Source organism: Penaeus chinensis, chromosome 19 (assembly GCF_019202785.1).
Source record: "Penaeus chinensis breed Huanghai No. 1 chromosome 19, ASM1920278v2, whole genome shotgun sequence".
In the NCBI taxonomy this organism is placed as follows: domain Eukaryota; kingdom Metazoa; phylum Arthropoda; class Malacostraca; order Decapoda; family Penaeidae; genus Penaeus; species Penaeus chinensis.
The window spans coordinates 22733454-22750953 of NC_061837.1; the positions used below are offsets into that span (position 1 = coordinate 22733454).

Genomic DNA, 17500 nt, shown 5'->3' on the forward strand with positions numbered 1-17500 from the left:
TTTAAAAATCTATGTATGGCAGCAGTATCATATACAATTCTTCAAATTTGCTGATACCTTTTTAAATGGCAGTGGTTAATCGAAAAAGCATGCTTCATTATATTTTTCATTACAGAACATTAGCTGATCGCAATAACACAAAAGGGCTGCAATGAATATCTAGATATTTACACTGTGTGTGCGTGTGTGTGTGTGTGCATATGTGTATGTGTGCATATGTACACATATGTATGTAAATATGTATGTATGTACATGTACACATATGTATGTATGTATGTATGTATAAATGAATGTATGTATATATGTACATGTACACATATGTATGTATGTATGTATGTATGTACATGTACACATGTATGTATGTATGTATGTACATGTACACATATGTATGTATGTATGTATGTATGTACATGTACACTTATGTATGTATGTATGTATGTATGTACATATACACATATGTATGTATGTATGTACATGTACACATATGTATGTCTGTATGTACATGTACACATATGTATGTATGTATGTATGTATGTACATGTACACATGTATGTATGTATGTATTTATGTATGTATGTATGTATGTACATGTACACATGTATGTATGTATGTATGTACATGTACACATGTATGTATGTATGTATGTATGTACATGTACACATGTATGTATGTATGTATGTATGTATGTACATGTACACATATGTATGTATGTATGTATGTACATGTACACATATGTATGTATGTATGTACATGTACACATATGTATGTATGTATGTACATGTACACATATGTATGTATGTATGTACATGTACACATATGTATGTATGTATGTATGTATGTACATGTACACATATGTATGTATGTATGTATGTATGTACATGTACACATATGTATGTATGTATGTATGTATGTACATGTACACATATGTAAGTATGTATGTATGTATGTATGTACATGTACACATATGTAAGTATGTATGTATGTATGTACATATACACATATGTATGTATGTATGTATGTATGTACATGTACACATATGTATGTATGTATGTACATGTACACATATGTATGTATGTATGTACATGTACCCATATGTATGTATGTATGTACATGTACACATATGTATGTATGTATGTACATGTACACATATGTATGTATATATGTATGTACATGTACACATATGTATGTATGTATGTATGTACATGTACACATATGTATGTATGTATGTATGTGCATGTACACATATGTATGTATGTATGTATGTATGTACATGTACACATATGTATGTATGTATGTATGTATGTACATGTACACATATGTATGTATGTATGTATGCATGTATGTACATGTACACATATGTATGTATGTATGTATGTACATGTACACATATATATGTATGTATATATGTATGTATGTATGTATGTACATGTACACATATGTGTGTATGTATGTATGTACACATATGTATGTATGTACACATATGTATGTATGTATGTATGTATGTATGTATGTACATGTACACATATGTATGTATGTATGTATGTATGTACATGTACACATATGTATGTATGTATGTATGTATATGTACACATGTATGTATGTATGTATGTATATGTACACATATGTATGTATGTATGTATGTATATGTACACATATGTATGTATGTATGTATGTACATGTACACATATGTATGTATGTATGTATGTATGTATGTATGTACATGTACACATGTATGTATGTATGTATGTATGTATGTACATGTACATATATGTATGTATGTATGTATGTACATGTACACTATGTACATGTACACATATGTATGTATGTATGTATGTATGTACATGTAAACATATGTACATGTACACATATGTATGTATGTATGTATGTATATGTAAACATATGTATGTATGTATGTACATGTACACATATGTATGTATGTATGTATGTACATGTACACAAATGTATGTATGTATGTATGTACATGTACACATATGTATGTATGTACATGTACACATATGTATGTATGTATATGTACACATATGTATGTATGTATGTATGTATGTACATGTACACATATGTATGTATGTATGTATGCATGTATGTATGTATGCATGTATGTATGCATGTATGTATGCATGTATGTATGCATGTATGTATGCATGTATGTATGCATGTATGTATGCATGTATGTATGCATGTATGTATGCATGTATGTATGCATGTACATGTACTCACGCATGTCTATGTGCGCACGCATGCCTATGTGCGCACGCATGTCTATGTGCGCACGCATGTCTATGTGCGCACGCATGTCTATGTGCGCACGCATGTCTATGTGCGCACGCATGTCTATGTGCGCACGCATGTTTATGTACGCACGCATGTTTATGTACGCACGCATGTCTATGTACGCACGCATGTCTGTCTGTCTATGTACGCACGCATGTCTGTCTGTCTATGTACGCACGCATGTCTGTCTGTCTATGTATGCACGCATGTCTGTCTGTCTATGTACGCACGCATGTCTGTCTGTCTATGTATGCACACATGTCTGTACGTATGTCTATGCACACATGTCTGTGCGTATGTCTATGTACACATGTCTGTGCGTATGTCTATGTACACATGTCTGTGCGTATGTCTATGTACACATGTCTGTGCGTATGTCTATGTACACATGTCTGTGCGTATGTCTATGTACACATGTCTGTGCGTATGTCTATGTACACATGTCTGTGCGTATGTCTATGTACACATGTCTGTGCGTATGTCTATGTACACATGTCTGTGCGTATGTCTATGTACACATGTCTGTGCGTATGTCTATGTACACATGTCTGTGCGTATGTCTATGTACACATGTCTGTGCGTATGTCTATGTACATATGTCTGTGCGTATGTCTATGTACACATGTCTGTGCGTATGTCTATGTACACATGTCTGTGCGTATGTCTATGTACACATGTCTGTGCGTATGTCTATGTACACATGTCTGTGCGTATGTCTATGTACACATGTCTGTGCGTATGTCTATGTACACATGTCTGTGCGTATGTCTATGTACACATGTCTGTGCGTATGTCTATGTACACATGTCTGTGCGTATGTCTATGTACACATGTCTGTGCGTATGTCTATGTACACATGTCTGTGCGTATGTCTATGTACACATGTCTGTGCGTATGTCTATGTACACATGTCTGTGCGTATGTCTATGTACACATGTCTGTGCGTATGTCTATGTACACATGTCTGTGCGTATGTCTATGTACACATGTCTGTGCGTATGTCTATGTACACATGTCTGTGCGTATGTCTATGTACACATGTCTGTGCGTATGTCTATGTACACATGTCTGTGCGTATGTCTATGTACACATGTCTGTGCGTATGTCTATGTACACATGTCTGTGCGTATGTCTATGTACACATGTCTGTGCGTATGTCTATGTACACATGTCTGTGCGTATGTCTATGTACACATGTCTGTGCGTATGTCTATGTACACATGTCTGTGCGTATGTCTATGTACACATGTCTGTGCGTATGTCTATGTACACATGTATATGCGTATGTCTATGTACATATACATATGTCTATGTACATATACATATGTCTATGTACATATACATATGTCTATGTACATATACATATGTCTATGTACATATACATATATGTACATATACATATACGTACATATACATATATGTACATATTCATATATGTATATGTACACACATGTATACATGTACACATATATACATATATACATATATCAATGTACATGTACATATATTAATTTTTCATTCATAAAAATACTTTTTACTTTATGTTTACAACCAAGTGCCAGCCAGAGGTACAAAACTGTACATATATCTTTGTGTATTTATGTATGTGTATGTATATATATGTTATGTGTGTATATGTATATACATGTTATATGTGTATATGTTTATACATCATGTGTGTATATGTATTTATGTATTATATATGTATATATACGTATATAGATTTGTTTATGTATGCATATCCCGTATCCCGTAGTCCGGTTGACCGTTGGGGCATGAATGTCTATTTGAAAACCATTTTTTCCCCACTTATCCCAATTCTCAGCTTCACGCAGTAAGAGGTTTACATCCAGACTAGTCCATTCTTTGATGTTATCTCCCCATCGTCTTTTTCTGTCTACCTCTACGTCTCCCACTTGCACTGTGCCTTGCAGGCCAATTATGGCCAGTCCAGATGATCGTGTGACGTGACCATACCACTTCAGTTTGCGTCTTTTTACTGAAGCCATGAAATCTTCATACGGCCTGATGCCGTTTCTAATTATGGACATCACTACTCACTTGGTTATGTGAACTCTATAATCCTATGATTTTTTATTTTCTATTTATTTTTTTTAACATATACTGTGATAAATCTCAAACATGGTTGAACAAAATTAAGATTCCATGTAATAAAAATTTCCTTCGGTTCAAGAATCACAGCAGTGGTTACTCTCGCCAACCACCCGGCGTCTTCGAAGCAGGTTCTTATATAACAATATCACTTCCATAGACTTGAAATTAGACATCATCATCTTTCAAAATTATATAAATTACACTTCTTTTTCTGTTACCTAAGATCACTGCATATCATCTAATTTATGAAAAGCAGCAAAGCAGTTCCATGTTGAGCATATCCACTTTGTTCTGTGTGGTTCTGCTTTTGTGCTACTATGATTGCAGCGTCTGTATGATTGGCTAATAGCTAGCATATGTTTAGTTTGGCTTGTCCTGATCCCTTCAGGAATGATTCGTTTTCGTCTTCGTTTACGGTTTCTCCTTGGGATATCCTTGGATGCTGGACCCCTTGAGTCCATTCCTGCTGCACCAATTAGGCTAGTACAAAGGGAGATCTTGAACTGCTTCAAGTTCATAGCTTGACCTTCATCCAGCATTCTATATATAACCATCGAGTTTACGACTGCAACATCCAAGAAGTGGAAAAAGATGCAGCGCCACCAATTCCTCGCTTTTCTATCTGTTTCACAGTACGACTTCAGGCAGTCTGTTTTATCAACAGATCCCATGTTGGTTCTATAAAAAGTAACAATATTAGGAGCATTTACATCAATTATGGTTCCATCTTTCTTCCGTCGACTAACAGTACTCATCTCTGAAGGGTTGTGCATGTTAGAAATGAAACTGACAGGTTTTATGTCAGTCCATTTGGTGACACTGCTACCAGAAGGATCCATCCTGTATCCCTTATGCGGTAGTGCTTGTGAAAGGGCGAGCATAACCTTTTCTCCTAAACCAACATTAGGGGCACCGCCTTGTTTGCCTGTGTATATATATCAAACTGGCACACAAAACCACTGGAGTCAGTTCATAACCAAACCTTATAGCCACGTCTTATAGGTTTAGGGAACTTCTACCCTTGAAACCGATCATAGATTCATCTATTGTCTGAATCTCTGAAATTGATTATTTAAGCAATCAAGGAAAGGTCGTATTTTGTACAATTTGTTAAAGTGTGGATCATCTCTACGGACTTAACCTATTATCATTCACATGCAAATGGGGGGTTAGAATCTACTCAAATCTCGTCCAACTCATTGTATTTGCAATGAAGTCACACCTAAGGCAAACATTTGCTGCTCGATAACCCCTATAGGAAGGACACTTCTTCATGCCCATCAAAAAGATTATCCCTGTGAAAATCTGTACTTCTGATTTTGTAATCGGCTTGAATGATTTTCCTTTTTGTTGGGCATATAGATTTGTCTGAAAAACAATATTATCAAATAAAGCATCACTAAGAAAAATATAAAAAATAGCAAGAGGTGAAATTCTATCTAGATTTTGAAAGATGGAAGTCGGTCCCATTGAGTCACCAGTAAAACATAAATCTTGCACTTGCACATTCAAAAGATGAAGAAACATCTGGAGTATTGTTATTCACATCGTCTTCGAGATCTGAAAAAAAAAATGTAAAATGTTATTTTACAGTACATAGGTGAACTCTATTATGATATATACAAAGTAAATTGGGGCTCAAATCCTTATGATAAAATGTACTGCTACTCACACTGGTAATGTGCAAAATAATGTCAAGACAACAGCAACTGTCACATGATTAACTTTAGGGTCTGTAACAATAAAAAAAAAAAAAAAAAAAAAAAAAAGCATAGTCTTTTCATATACCTGGCAACACTTGGTCAGTGGGTTCATCTGCCTCTTCAGCATCTGGAAAGATGATATGCCTATATTAGCATTACAATTCGATCTATATATTCATTTGTAGGATATATTGCTATTATAAACATATGGAACATTTATTTATAATAGCGGAACACGTAATATATTTTACATGTTGAAATATTTTTTACCTGAATTTGTATTGTTTTCTGGTAAATCGGCTTCATCATCACTTCCATCATCATCATCATCATCATCATCATCATCATCATCATCATCATCTGGTTTCTGAACCAGAGGGAATGTCTTCCAACAATATTCTATGGACAAGATCGTAATTTTAAGCAAGATTCCTCCTTTGCTGACATCTGGAAGGAACACATCAATATTATCTCAACGTAATATAAGTGCCTAGTGGTTACCCTTCTGGTCACCATCAATATGCATATTGTCGCCATAATACTTTAGAATTCTGATATCACTAGCATGCATTATGTTCTTTGCATGCTACTGACAGTTTTTTGAAAATATGAAACGTAATGAATACGTTTTAGTGTATTTCTGTACAAAAGAGTAGAGAGCCTTACCTCTGCACATGACCTTCCCCTCCATTGGCTCAATGGAAATGAAACCGCTTCGCCGGGGAAAAATATTCGTTTTCTCTGAAGCCAGGGTATCTATTTATCAAGGAAAATAGTGTGCAGTTCACTAGCGATTCTGATAATAGCCCTGGACCCGAATGTTTAGGTGGTTAGCTTTGTATCACCATGACTTCAAATGGCTAAGAGATACCGAAAACATCTCATCTCTAATGTCTGTATCCTTCTCTCAATTTCTGCTGTTATTGTCCACATTATCAATGAGCGCATCATTCTGATCTTAGAACTGATGGAGATGTTCTTGTCGTCCCAAACAATTTTTAGTTTGGTCACTGCAGCTATGGTTTGGGCTATCCTGGAGAGAACTTTGGGCTTTGGAGCCCTCATCCGACACTATAGCTCCCAGATATTTGAAGTTATGGACGGTCTCCCGTTTTTTGTTGTCTATGGTGATGTCAGTGCTGATGCCATTAGTGCTATTTGTCATCAACTGTCTTCTCAACTGTGCCTCCACAGCATGCCACATGCTGTGGAGGCAACTTCAAGATGGTGAACTTTCTTTCTAAAACAGACAACCTTGACGTACTCTACTTGTTATTTGGAACCATTTTCTAATAATGTTATGATAGATTAGGCTGATCACCTTGTAGAGGTATCTTATAGTTCTGATCAAGTTGTCGATTCCTTGGCACTGGTCTTCAAACCATGTTTCCTCTGCTTTTCTCATGCTTTTTCTAACTTATTGGTTGGCTTCCCTGTAGAATACGGTTTTTTTCAGCTGTATTCTTCGTTTGTTTAAGTTCTCTATGTTTGTCGCACAACTTTAGAATGTCATCTTTCCTACTATCATAGTTTGGAAAGTTTCTGCGATGTTGAGATTGAGTTAATTCTTACATACTCTTATTTTTCATTCCTTGGAGGCGGAGTTTGATCATCATGATTGATAATTATGTAGTCGATCTGATTGTGGTATTTTCTCCCAGGCTGTGCCATGTCTAATGTCTGGTTTGTGGTTTCTGAATGTTGTAACTAGCGAATTCTCGGAGCCTCAAATCTTTTGTTGGTCTCAGAGTTGCAATATTGGCCACATGTCCCTTTCCGGCTCTTGCACGTATCCTCTTTTTTTTTTTTTGCATTCCAGTCGTTTTACAATACAATATCTTTCTTGGGCGTCTGGTACGACTTTTTTGCTTTCAGACGAATGGTAATGAGTCGGCTAGAGACTGGTCGACAACCCACGATGGCATTCACATTGTCTTTGTGAATATAGAGTTTTCCTGTACTTCCCTTCGTTGTTGTTCTTGCAATTTGTTAGACATGAATTCTACACACGTTTCTCCAAAGTTTTCCCAACATACTTCAAAGTCAAAAAATGTTTCATCAATACCTCTTCATTTCATGTATTTCTTCAACTCTCCCTTCAGTGCTCAGTGATCTCACATTCCAGGAGCCAATGGTGAGGTTTCTGGCACGTAATGATATGGTCCATCAGCAGTATACTTTTCACTTCCATCCTGATGGCCAGCAACGGAAAGCATGGTCCTTGTTCCGGGCGACGGCCGAGCCGATATGCATCGAGTTGTGATTGTTATCTTCAATGTGGTGTGTCCAGGGAGATGTCGCATGGCGGAGCCCATCCTTCTCCATGCCATAGCAGTACCATATCGAGATATCTGCCTGGCCGACGTTTCATTCCCAACCGTTGACTCCATCAAGGGGGGGAGGGGGGGTTCTGCTCTAGAAAAGACATCCAATGTCCTGCTGCTGCCTTAATATTACTACAAGCTAACACTTCCCGATTCTATATGGACTGCAAACTCACAGGGGAATTTGTATGTCCCTAGCGAACTTGCTGCATATTTATTTTTCAGCATCATTCAAGGTCATTAGCGGTATATTCAAAATATAGCGATGGGGCTGGGCTTGGTGGTGAAGCCTCCAGGTAAATAGTTATCTGGTTCACAAGGCGAAGTTTGATTATTTTGGAAACCCACAATGGTCAAAAATAATTGATCCAAACATCAAAAGGTCACACAGCATTATGAAAAAATAGTGGCGAAAAGGGGTAAAAATTGGTTAACGGTCAGGATACATGGACAACAGGGATGGAGAGAGAGAGAGAGAGAGAGAGAGAGAGAGAGAGAGAGAGAGAGAGAGAGAGAGAGAGAGAGAGAGAGAGAGAGAGAGAGAGAGGGGGGGGGGGGGAGGAGAAAAACAAAAAAAGCAGTCAGTGGATAATAAGAGTAGATATGGGTGACAAGTAGGAAATCATCCTGGGATCGAGATAAGGAAAGAGGAAAAAACGTCAGGGGGGGGGGGGGGGGGAGGACCAGAAGGATACTGTTGCGACAAGGGAATCACGTGAGCATCGTGGTGGGAGCAGTAAGGATAATGGGGAAAGAAGAGGGGATGATGTACAAGGAGAAGGGAAGAAGGGGAGAGGGGGAGAAAGGTGTTGGTGGAACATGAAAAGGATGGATAAATATCAGTAATTACTTTGATTGGAGGAGGGAATAGGGATAGAGAAAATTGGAGGGTGGATGAGAGAGAGGAGCACTCTTGGGTCATGTTTAGTAAGTTTGGATGTTCAAGAGTTCTGGACGTTTGACAGACATCTGTCGCTTCTTATGAGAAAGAGGCGACAGATGTCCAAGGAGAAGAGGAAGAGGTGGGTGTAGGAGAGGATGTGGTAGATGGGGTGAAACGTTTAGATGGATTGGTACGACATGTAAAGTGAAGGAGGATGAGGATGAGGAGGAGGGGTAAGCATTGAGGAAGGGATTGGAATATCTTTATTAAAAAAAAATAGGATGGTCAGTAAAGGAAATATATCTGGGGAAGATGGGAGAGGAGCGAAGGAAAGGAGAGTTTTGGAATAGGCGTTTGTATTAATTTATTGGAAATGTTCTGCAATGTTGACATCTAGGATCATTAGTGGCATATTCAAAATATAGCAATAGGGTGGGGCTTGAGGGCAAAGCACCTGGCTAAGGAGTTTCTTGGTTCACAAGGTGATGTTTGTTTTGATCATTGACCATTCTGGAAACCCCCAAAGGTCTCTCAGCATTAAAGTATTGTGGTGAAAAGGCTAAAGAGGAGTTAAGTTAGTGGACAGGGATGAAGAGAAAGAATAGAAAATATGCAAAATTAGTTGAGGCAAGGGCTGAAATACAAGGAAGAGGTAATCTTACACTGGGCCTCAGTCTCCATCTCCTACCCCCCCCCCCAACCCCCTTCAGGACAGCAAGGTATTGGGGGACCCTTCAGGATAGTATGACATTGAATGGGGCAAAGATGGGGGAGGGTAGAGAAGGAGTAAATGGGCCAATTAGGGGTGAAGGGTGATTAGATCTAAGTTGTCAGAGGAGGAAGTAAGATTCTACAAAAAGGTCTGTAGGGGAAAATAGGGATTAGCGAAAGGAGAAAGGGGCCAATTAGATCAGTTTCAGGAGAAAGCATATCCAGGGAAGGTTGCGACAGTATCCATGGAGGAGTAGAAGGAATAATGGGGAAGGGAGGGGAGGGGGTGATGCAGATGAAGCAAGGGGGAATGGGATGGATTTCGATGGAGTGGAAGGAAGTGTTGCAGGAGAACAAAGAGGATGGATGGATCTTGGGTCATGGTTAGATAGTTTTGAATGTACGAGAGTTTGAAGTGGATTTGGAAGGGAAGGTCTGACGGTTTAGAAGGGGGACACTTTTGAGGGGTGAAGGGGAGTAGTTCATGTAGGAGGATGTGGTAGATGGGGTGGAACATTAAGCTTGTCGCATACAAGTAGTTGAACGATGAGGAAGAGGGGTAAGTACCACGCAAGTAGAGATTGGAGTATCTGGGCTAATGAAAATTGGGGCATTGGTCAAATTCTTTTGCCATTTTTAATTTAGAGGGAGGGTAGAAGTGGGAGGAAGAGATTTAGAAAAGTCTTTGGAGGGAGGGGAGGGGGCAGAAAGAAAAGTCTGTTCCCATTCTGGCCAAGTTTAAAATCAAACTTACCACTGTAAAACAGATTATGGTAGCTACTGCACTTTGCAGTCCAGAGCAGTTTGAATGAGCATGGCCAGGTTGGGTACAGAGGGCATTGGAATGGCAGGGTTTAGTAGGTCCTAGAGCCTCCAATTGACCGACACAGGAAGGTGGATCTTGTCTGATGGATTGTTAGATGGAGGGATTCACCAATGTAAACCTTAAAAAAAGGTCAGGTCAGGTCTACAGAAAGTAATTTTTGGTAGTGTTGGTGGGGTTCTATGGCCTGTAGGAGGGATATAGCAGTCTTATCGATATCACCTCTGTCTGCAAGGCACTTCTTTCCCCACAATTTTACCAATTTGTTATACAGGGCAGCCCCATTCTTGCAGAACCATGCAGTAATGGGTTTGCCAGATAATTTGATAATGCTATAGCTTGGGTTTCAGATGTAGCCTACCAGACCAGAAAGATCAGGTCGACTATGGAAACCTGCTCTACTTTTAGCAGGTTATCCAAATACCAGGAAGAGCTGTTGTGGGGAAAGGGGGGGTGGTTTGTTGCGACAAACATTGGATCCTAGTCCGTCTCCTAAGCCCCACCTTGGCAACAGACGGTGAGCAAGTATTAAAAGAAATGCAATAACCGTTTTATGTAATAAAGTGTTATCAGGTTAGGTCTATGTGGTGCCATGGCAGAGACTTCCCTAAGTAAAGGAATGGTCAGTGTTCGAATATTTTAGAAGAGGTTCTTGCAACTAGGTACCTCGTAACACAAGAGATCTTACACCAAGGCATCCACCATCAATTTTAATGGCCTGCGAAATCATACCAAGATTCTTTTATTAACCAATTTTTAGTAGCTCTGAGCAAGTTTAGACTCGGGGCACATTTTAATTCTAGATAAAATGCCCAAAGCAGTCAGACTAGACAGATTTTGTTCCACCCTCTTGAATGTGGAGGAGACGGTGGTAATGCGATTTGGACAAGGCGACTTCGCCCCCCCCCCCTCCAAGGTCCTGGCCATGGGTGTAGGGGGCGTAAACAGGGGGGGCATTTAGAATAGTTTTATTTAAAATTATTTAATAAAATATTTATAGACTAGAGTCTCTACAGTAACAAAACCTATTCTTCAAGATGCATCGTGTCGAGTGCAAGACCCTAGTCTGTGCTCTAAGCAAGTCCTTATGTCAGGACTTGCGTCTGTAGGTGAGCGGGCAGGTCATTAAACATGTCTTGGGGTACATCATCTGCAAGATAAAACAAAGGGGGTTTTAATGCCATGGTTCTTACTAGATTCAACTAGCAAGTATATTAAAAAGGCCGACTATTATAGTACATTTAAGGAGTATAGCACATTTAAAAATAAACTATAGGTCTAGGGAAGATAGAGGTTATCAGATCAAATCCAGCCTTAAAGGCAAGGCCATAAAAAGCAAGCAGTTCTACCATGCATCCTATAATCTAGGAGGGTAGTGCAAGTCCTTTCTTCATGGACTCACTAGGGTATAACAAGTATAGTAGAGGTACTAGTTCTCTAGAATTAAAGCCTTACCTGGACAAGAGTACTTCATATTGGACCATATAATTTGCTGCTGGGAGAAGCAGAAGAGACCTAGTCTGCCTCCTTTTAGGGTGTCGTCATATACGTTTCCAGAGTCAATGACTAGGTTGTTAGCCTGGTACAAGTAGAACCTCATGGCACCAATATCAGGTCGATGGTGAAGCTGCCAGCGGTAGGCCACATTAGGGGTCCACCCAATGCTGGCATCATGCCAGAGCAAGGCTGCCTGAAAGAGCAACCATTAGTCTGCAGACTGCAAGTTGTGCAGCTATAAGCAATTTGCTGTACAATTAGCAACTTCAGCTTTAGGTAAAACCTAGTCTACCTGGCTTGCTGTCGATCCAGTGACCCACAAGGCATTTCTAAGTGCCGTGCTAGGGCCTGTAGCAGAGTCGACCAGCTTTAGAGCAACCCCTCGATCTGCACGGCCAGTCCAGTCTTGTGGTGCCTTCTTCCACATCACAACGTAGAACTTTGCATTGCTCTGGTAACTGTGGGAATAGACATGTTATACAAGGCCTGCTTGATCAAGTTTAACCAACGTATTGTAAAGTTACCTACTTACCTGAATATAAAACCAACATAGTCATCATCACTGGTGTCTTCAATGAAGAAGGTTCCTTCAAAGTCGACATTCTCAAGACTATGGTGACCTGCAATTTCATTTGGGGTTATTTGTGGCACTTGTCAAGCAGAGCCCTATCATTAGGATAGGGTTTTCCAACATACATACCCACTGCTATGCCTGGATCCGAGTTGACCGTCTGATGAATTTCTGCACCATTGTCGTAGACAGTCCATACTGGAGGAATAGATGCCGTTTCTGGGTCTAATGCCACCATTTGGAGTTGGCTGGGAAATTGAAGGGCTTTGTTCAAATGGCTGGTCTAGAACATCTAATGTGGCTTTAGATTTAGTAAATACAGGTCTTGTGCTCCCATTTAGTGGCCAAGCTGCTCTCACCTGAAATCTGTGGCATGCACATTTGGGTTTGCAATACAGTTATCATCCGGATCTGCAGCCTTGTCACCATCAAAGTCAGGTGTGCAAGCGTCGCCAATGCCATCCCCGTTGGCATCCTTCTGGTCCGAATTTGGAATTAGTAAGCAGTTGTCAGTCACATCATCAACACCATCGTTGTCGCTGTCCGGATCACAGGCATTTCCTTTACCATCACCATCCACATCCTGCTGGTCACTATTGGCCACAATTGGACAGTTGTCCACACTGTCCTCCACACCATCCCTGCAAGAGGCCGAGGTCAGAATGCGAGTCTAAATCTACATTGTGTCCAGAGCAAATATTTGCCATGAGCAAAATAAGCCAAATCCATCAATCCATGCCTGTCCAAGTCTACATTGTCGTCGCACGAATCCCCTAGTAGATCTGCATCTGCATCTCCTTGACCAGGATTGTTATGCTGGGGGCAGTTGTCACACAAGTCTCCACGGCCATCTCCATCACCATCAGCTTGGTTGCTATTTGCAACTTCGGGACAGTTGTCACCACCATTTGGCAATCCTGAGAAGAGAACAGGTTGAAAGGCCATCTTGCCATGGGAGTAGAGATATTGGATGCCACCAGATAAGAGTTGCAAGTATACCATCATTATCAATATCAGGGTCGCATTTGTCGCCTGTGCCATCCCCATCAGTATCGTGCTGGCTGGGATTGGAGACTCCAAGGCAGTTATCACACGCATCTCCACGTGCATCGGAGTCTCCATCTAGTTGCCCGGAGTTGGCTATATGGGGGCAGTTATCCTGGAATTGAAGTAAAAGTTTATTAAAGGTGGACAGATGTTTGCATGCACGAGCTTAGCACCCCCCCCCCCCCCCCCCACACTTTCCTCTTCATACCGAATTATCGAGGATTCCATCTCCATCAGAATCATCATCACAAGCATCGCCAATCCCATCACCGTCGGCATCCTCTTGCCCGGAATTAGGCCTATTGACACAGTTATCCTTGCGGCAGTGTTTGCTTGAGCAGCTCAGTTCAATGTCTGGGAAACCATCAAGGTCAGAGTCTGGAGCACAGTCTTGACCTTCACCAGCAAAGCCAACAGGACACTGGAAAGTAGTATAACATGCAATTATACAATCTGCAGAATCCTTAAGGACACCTAGGCATTGAAGTGCTAGGAACTGAATAACTTCTTGCCTGGGAGAGTTGGCAGACTAGTCCATCACCAGTATAGCCAGCAAGGCAGGAGCAGGTTCTACTACCAGCTGTATTTGTGCACTGAGCATTAGCATGGCATCCTCCATTAGCAACCAGGCACTCGTCCACATCTGGGGAGATGTAGCCATTTTACAAGATGCTTTTATCAGCTAGCATTTCGCAAGCCTGGACAGCAAATTGTTTAGGGATATAATAATCACTAGGATACTTGCCTATGCAAACTAAGCCATCCCCAGTGAATCCTGATGCACATGTGCAGTCACGGCTGCCTGCAGTATTGCTACACACGGCATTTGCATCACAGCCACCATTGGCAACCAAACACTCGTCCACATCTGCAAGGCAATTTCTCGGGTTTGAGCCTAAACACTTAGGAATTGCTAACGGACTTCTTGCAATTGGTATCTATTCTAACAAGTGCCAAAGCAAATGAGGGTCTAATGAGGTCTTGCAGGTCCTAATCCACATGTTTAGTAAAGTCATGAAAATTTAGATCCAACCACTTACCAATACATGCAAGGCCATCACCCTGGTAACCAGGATGACAGGTGCAAGTTCTGCCACCAAAATCATTTGTGCAGTCTGCATTTGCATGGCATCCTCCATTAGCCACCAGGCACTCGTCCACGTCTGTAGGGTATTGCAGCAATAGTTTAGTGCTCTAACTAAGCAAGAGCAGAGGCTGCAATCCAAGCCACTCCAATAGTGGAGTACTGGGATTATGTACTTGCCTGTGCAAACTAAGCCATCCCCAGTGAATCCTGATGCACATGTGCAGTCACGGCTGCCTGCAGTATTGCTACACACGGCATTTGCATCACAGCCACCATTGGCAACCAAACACTCGTCCACATCTGCAAGAGTGAAGATTAGAAGTAAAGGTTTCCACACAAGTATGCAATTTGCTTAAATTTACTGCTAGTTTAATTTCATTAAATCTAAAATAAACCTTACCGAGCAAAGAGTCACTGTTAGCAATAACCAGTTCCAGAGCAAATTAGGGTCTAGTGAAGTTTTGCATGTCTTCAAACATTGCATTATTTACTCCCAACATATGGATAAAGTCTACCCTATGTTTTACCATTATATCCATCCATTTACTCACCAGTACACTGAAGGCCATCACCCTGGTAACCAGGATGACAGGTGCAAGTTCTGCCACCAAAATCATTTGTGCAGTCTGCATTTACATGGCATCCACCATTAGCCACCAGGCACTCGTCCACATCTGTGGTGAGATGCAGCCATTTTACAAGAGGCTTTATCAGCTAGCATTTTGCAAGCCTGGACAGCAAATTTTATTTAGGGATACAGTCCCTAGGATACTTGCCTACGCAAACTAAGCCATCCCCAGTGAATCCTGATGCACATGTGCAGTCACGGCTGCCTGGAGTATTGCTACACACGGCATTTGCATCACAACCCCCGTTGGCAACCAAACACTCGTCCACATCTGCAAGGCAATTTCTCAGGTTTAACCTAAACACTTACCAAGCAAGAAGTCCGTTAGCAATTCTTATCTATTCTAATTAGTGCCAAAGCAAATGAGGGTCTAATGAGGTCTTGCAGGTCCTAATCCACATGTTTAGTAAAGTCATGAAAATTTAGATCCAACCACTTACCAGTACACTGAAGGCCATCACCCTGGTAACCAGGATGACAGGTGCAAGTTCTGCCACCAAAATCATTTGTGCAGTCTGCATTTACATGGCATCCACCATTAGCCACCAGGCACTCGTCCACGTCTGTAGGGTATTGCAGCAATAGTTTAGTGCTCTAACTAAGCAAGAGCAGAGGCTGCAATCCAAGCCACTCCAATAGTGGAGTACTGGGATTATGTACTTGCCTGTGCAAACTAAGCCATCCCCAGTGAACCCTGATGCACATGTGCAGTCACGGCTGCCTGCAGTATTGCTACACACAGCATTTGCATCACAGCCACCATTGGCAACCAAACACTCGTCCACATCTGTTGGCGATGCAAAAGCAACCATTAGCCACCTTCAAGAATTCTTGGTGCAAATTGATACATCTTAGCGAGCATGCTCACCCTGACAGGTGAAACCATCACCAGTGTATCCTGCCAAGCATTCGCACGTGTAACTGCCGTCTGTGTTGGTGCAGCTAGCAACGGCAGAACAGTTGTCAATTAACAATGCACATTCGTCAACATCTGGAAATATAGGGATTTAGTAGAGAACCTTCGGGCAACAGTAAAATTACACATGTTAGAGAGAATATGCACACTGCCTCACCTATACATGCATATCCGTCACCACTGTAACCTGCCCTGCAAGTGCAACTCACACCACCATTAATAGTTAAGCAATCTGCATTTGCATGGCAGCCACCGTTGTTTGCCAAGCATGGGTCTGAAATTTAAAACTTTGTAGTAGCTTCAATTACTAAATGGTAGAGGCTTGCCAGTGCACTGGTCCTTGCCTACATCAAGTCGGTTAGAAGTGCAAGTTTAGGCCATGACCTTTTAGTGCAATATAGGTTTATATTTTGGCCATTTAAACAGCCAAAAAAAAATCATGGGGCGAGGGGGCAAGCTCAGCTTTTAGTTAATCAAGTTTAAACCAAAGTCTGTATACCTGTAGTCTCATCAGGACACATGCCCTGTGGAATGCTGCAGCGGGTGAAGTAGTCGTGCAGCGTCATTTCATGGTCCTCCACACATGCTCCCCCGTCACCAGTATCATCAGCCTTCCACACATAGCCATGGGGGCACTGGTAGCGGGCACGCTTCATCAGGCCACCAATAATCAGGCATTCATAGTAGCTACGGCGGTCAAGGGGATCTGGGAACCTGCCTTCCTCATAGCACACCATTGTCCGTGTGCAAGGATCTTCACAAGCTCCCGTTACCTCGTTGAACAGAGTTCCACTGGAACACATGAACAGTCTCTGCAGCCACCCATGTCTAAGAGAGATGCACGAGTAATATTCAGAGCAGTCTTCCAGATTTGCAAAGACACCAGGCCGTCCACAGGCTGGAAGA

General features: G+C 41.0%; 2 protein-coding genes across 3 annotated transcripts in view; both read right to left on the reverse strand.

Annotated features, from left to right (window-relative positions):
* Positions 1-4378: 4378 nt before the first annotated feature.
* On the reverse strand, positions 4379-11594 carry LOC125035141 (trigger factor-like). Of its 2 annotated transcripts, none has more exons than XM_047627332.1 (4): positions 6774-11594; positions 6378-6506; positions 6193-6234; positions 4379-5964 (listed from the first exon to the last, which is right to left on the reverse strand). In XM_047627332.1, the coding sequence occupies exons 1-4, from the start codon at positions 6796-6798 to the stop codon at positions 5879-5881; spliced, it is 282 nt and encodes a 93-aa protein (XP_047483288.1). In that variant the 5' UTR covers positions 6799-11594; the 3' UTR covers positions 4379-5878. The 2 variants fall into 2 exon arrangements, with proteins under 2 accessions (XP_047483288.1, XP_047483287.1); XM_047627331.1 differs by having other exon boundaries at positions 6378-6554.
* A 220-nt stretch (positions 11595-11814) lies between these two features.
* The window catches only part of LOC125035140 (thrombospondin-1-like), a 7338-nt gene continuing 1652 nt past the window's right edge, over positions 11815-17500 (reverse strand). Inside the window, exons 4-23 of the mRNA XM_047627330.1 lie at positions 17094-17500; positions 16752-16868; positions 16547-16669; positions 16343-16465; positions 16119-16241; positions 15827-15949; positions 15602-15724; positions 15228-15350; positions 15004-15126; positions 14709-14831; positions 14476-14606; positions 14172-14384; positions 13916-14075; positions 13656-13833; positions 13276-13557; positions 13046-13164; positions 12878-12965; positions 12638-12803; positions 12304-12538; positions 11815-11998 (exon numbers count right to left, since the gene is read on the reverse strand). The exon at positions 17094-17500 is cut by the window's right edge and continues 374 nt beyond it. Coding sequence (XP_047483286.1) covers positions 11934-11998; positions 12304-12538; positions 12638-12803; positions 12878-12965; positions 13046-13164; positions 13276-13557; positions 13656-13833; positions 13916-14075; positions 14172-14384; positions 14476-14606; positions 14709-14831; positions 15004-15126; positions 15228-15350; positions 15602-15724; positions 15827-15949; positions 16119-16241; positions 16343-16465; positions 16547-16669; positions 16752-16868; positions 17094-17500 — 3145 coding nt within the window. The 3' untranslated portion in view covers positions 11815-11933. The remainder of the gene's footprint in view (positions 11999-12303; positions 12539-12637; positions 12804-12877; positions 12966-13045; positions 13165-13275; positions 13558-13655; positions 13834-13915; positions 14076-14171; positions 14385-14475; positions 14607-14708; positions 14832-15003; positions 15127-15227; positions 15351-15601; positions 15725-15826; positions 15950-16118; positions 16242-16342; positions 16466-16546; positions 16670-16751; positions 16869-17093) is intronic.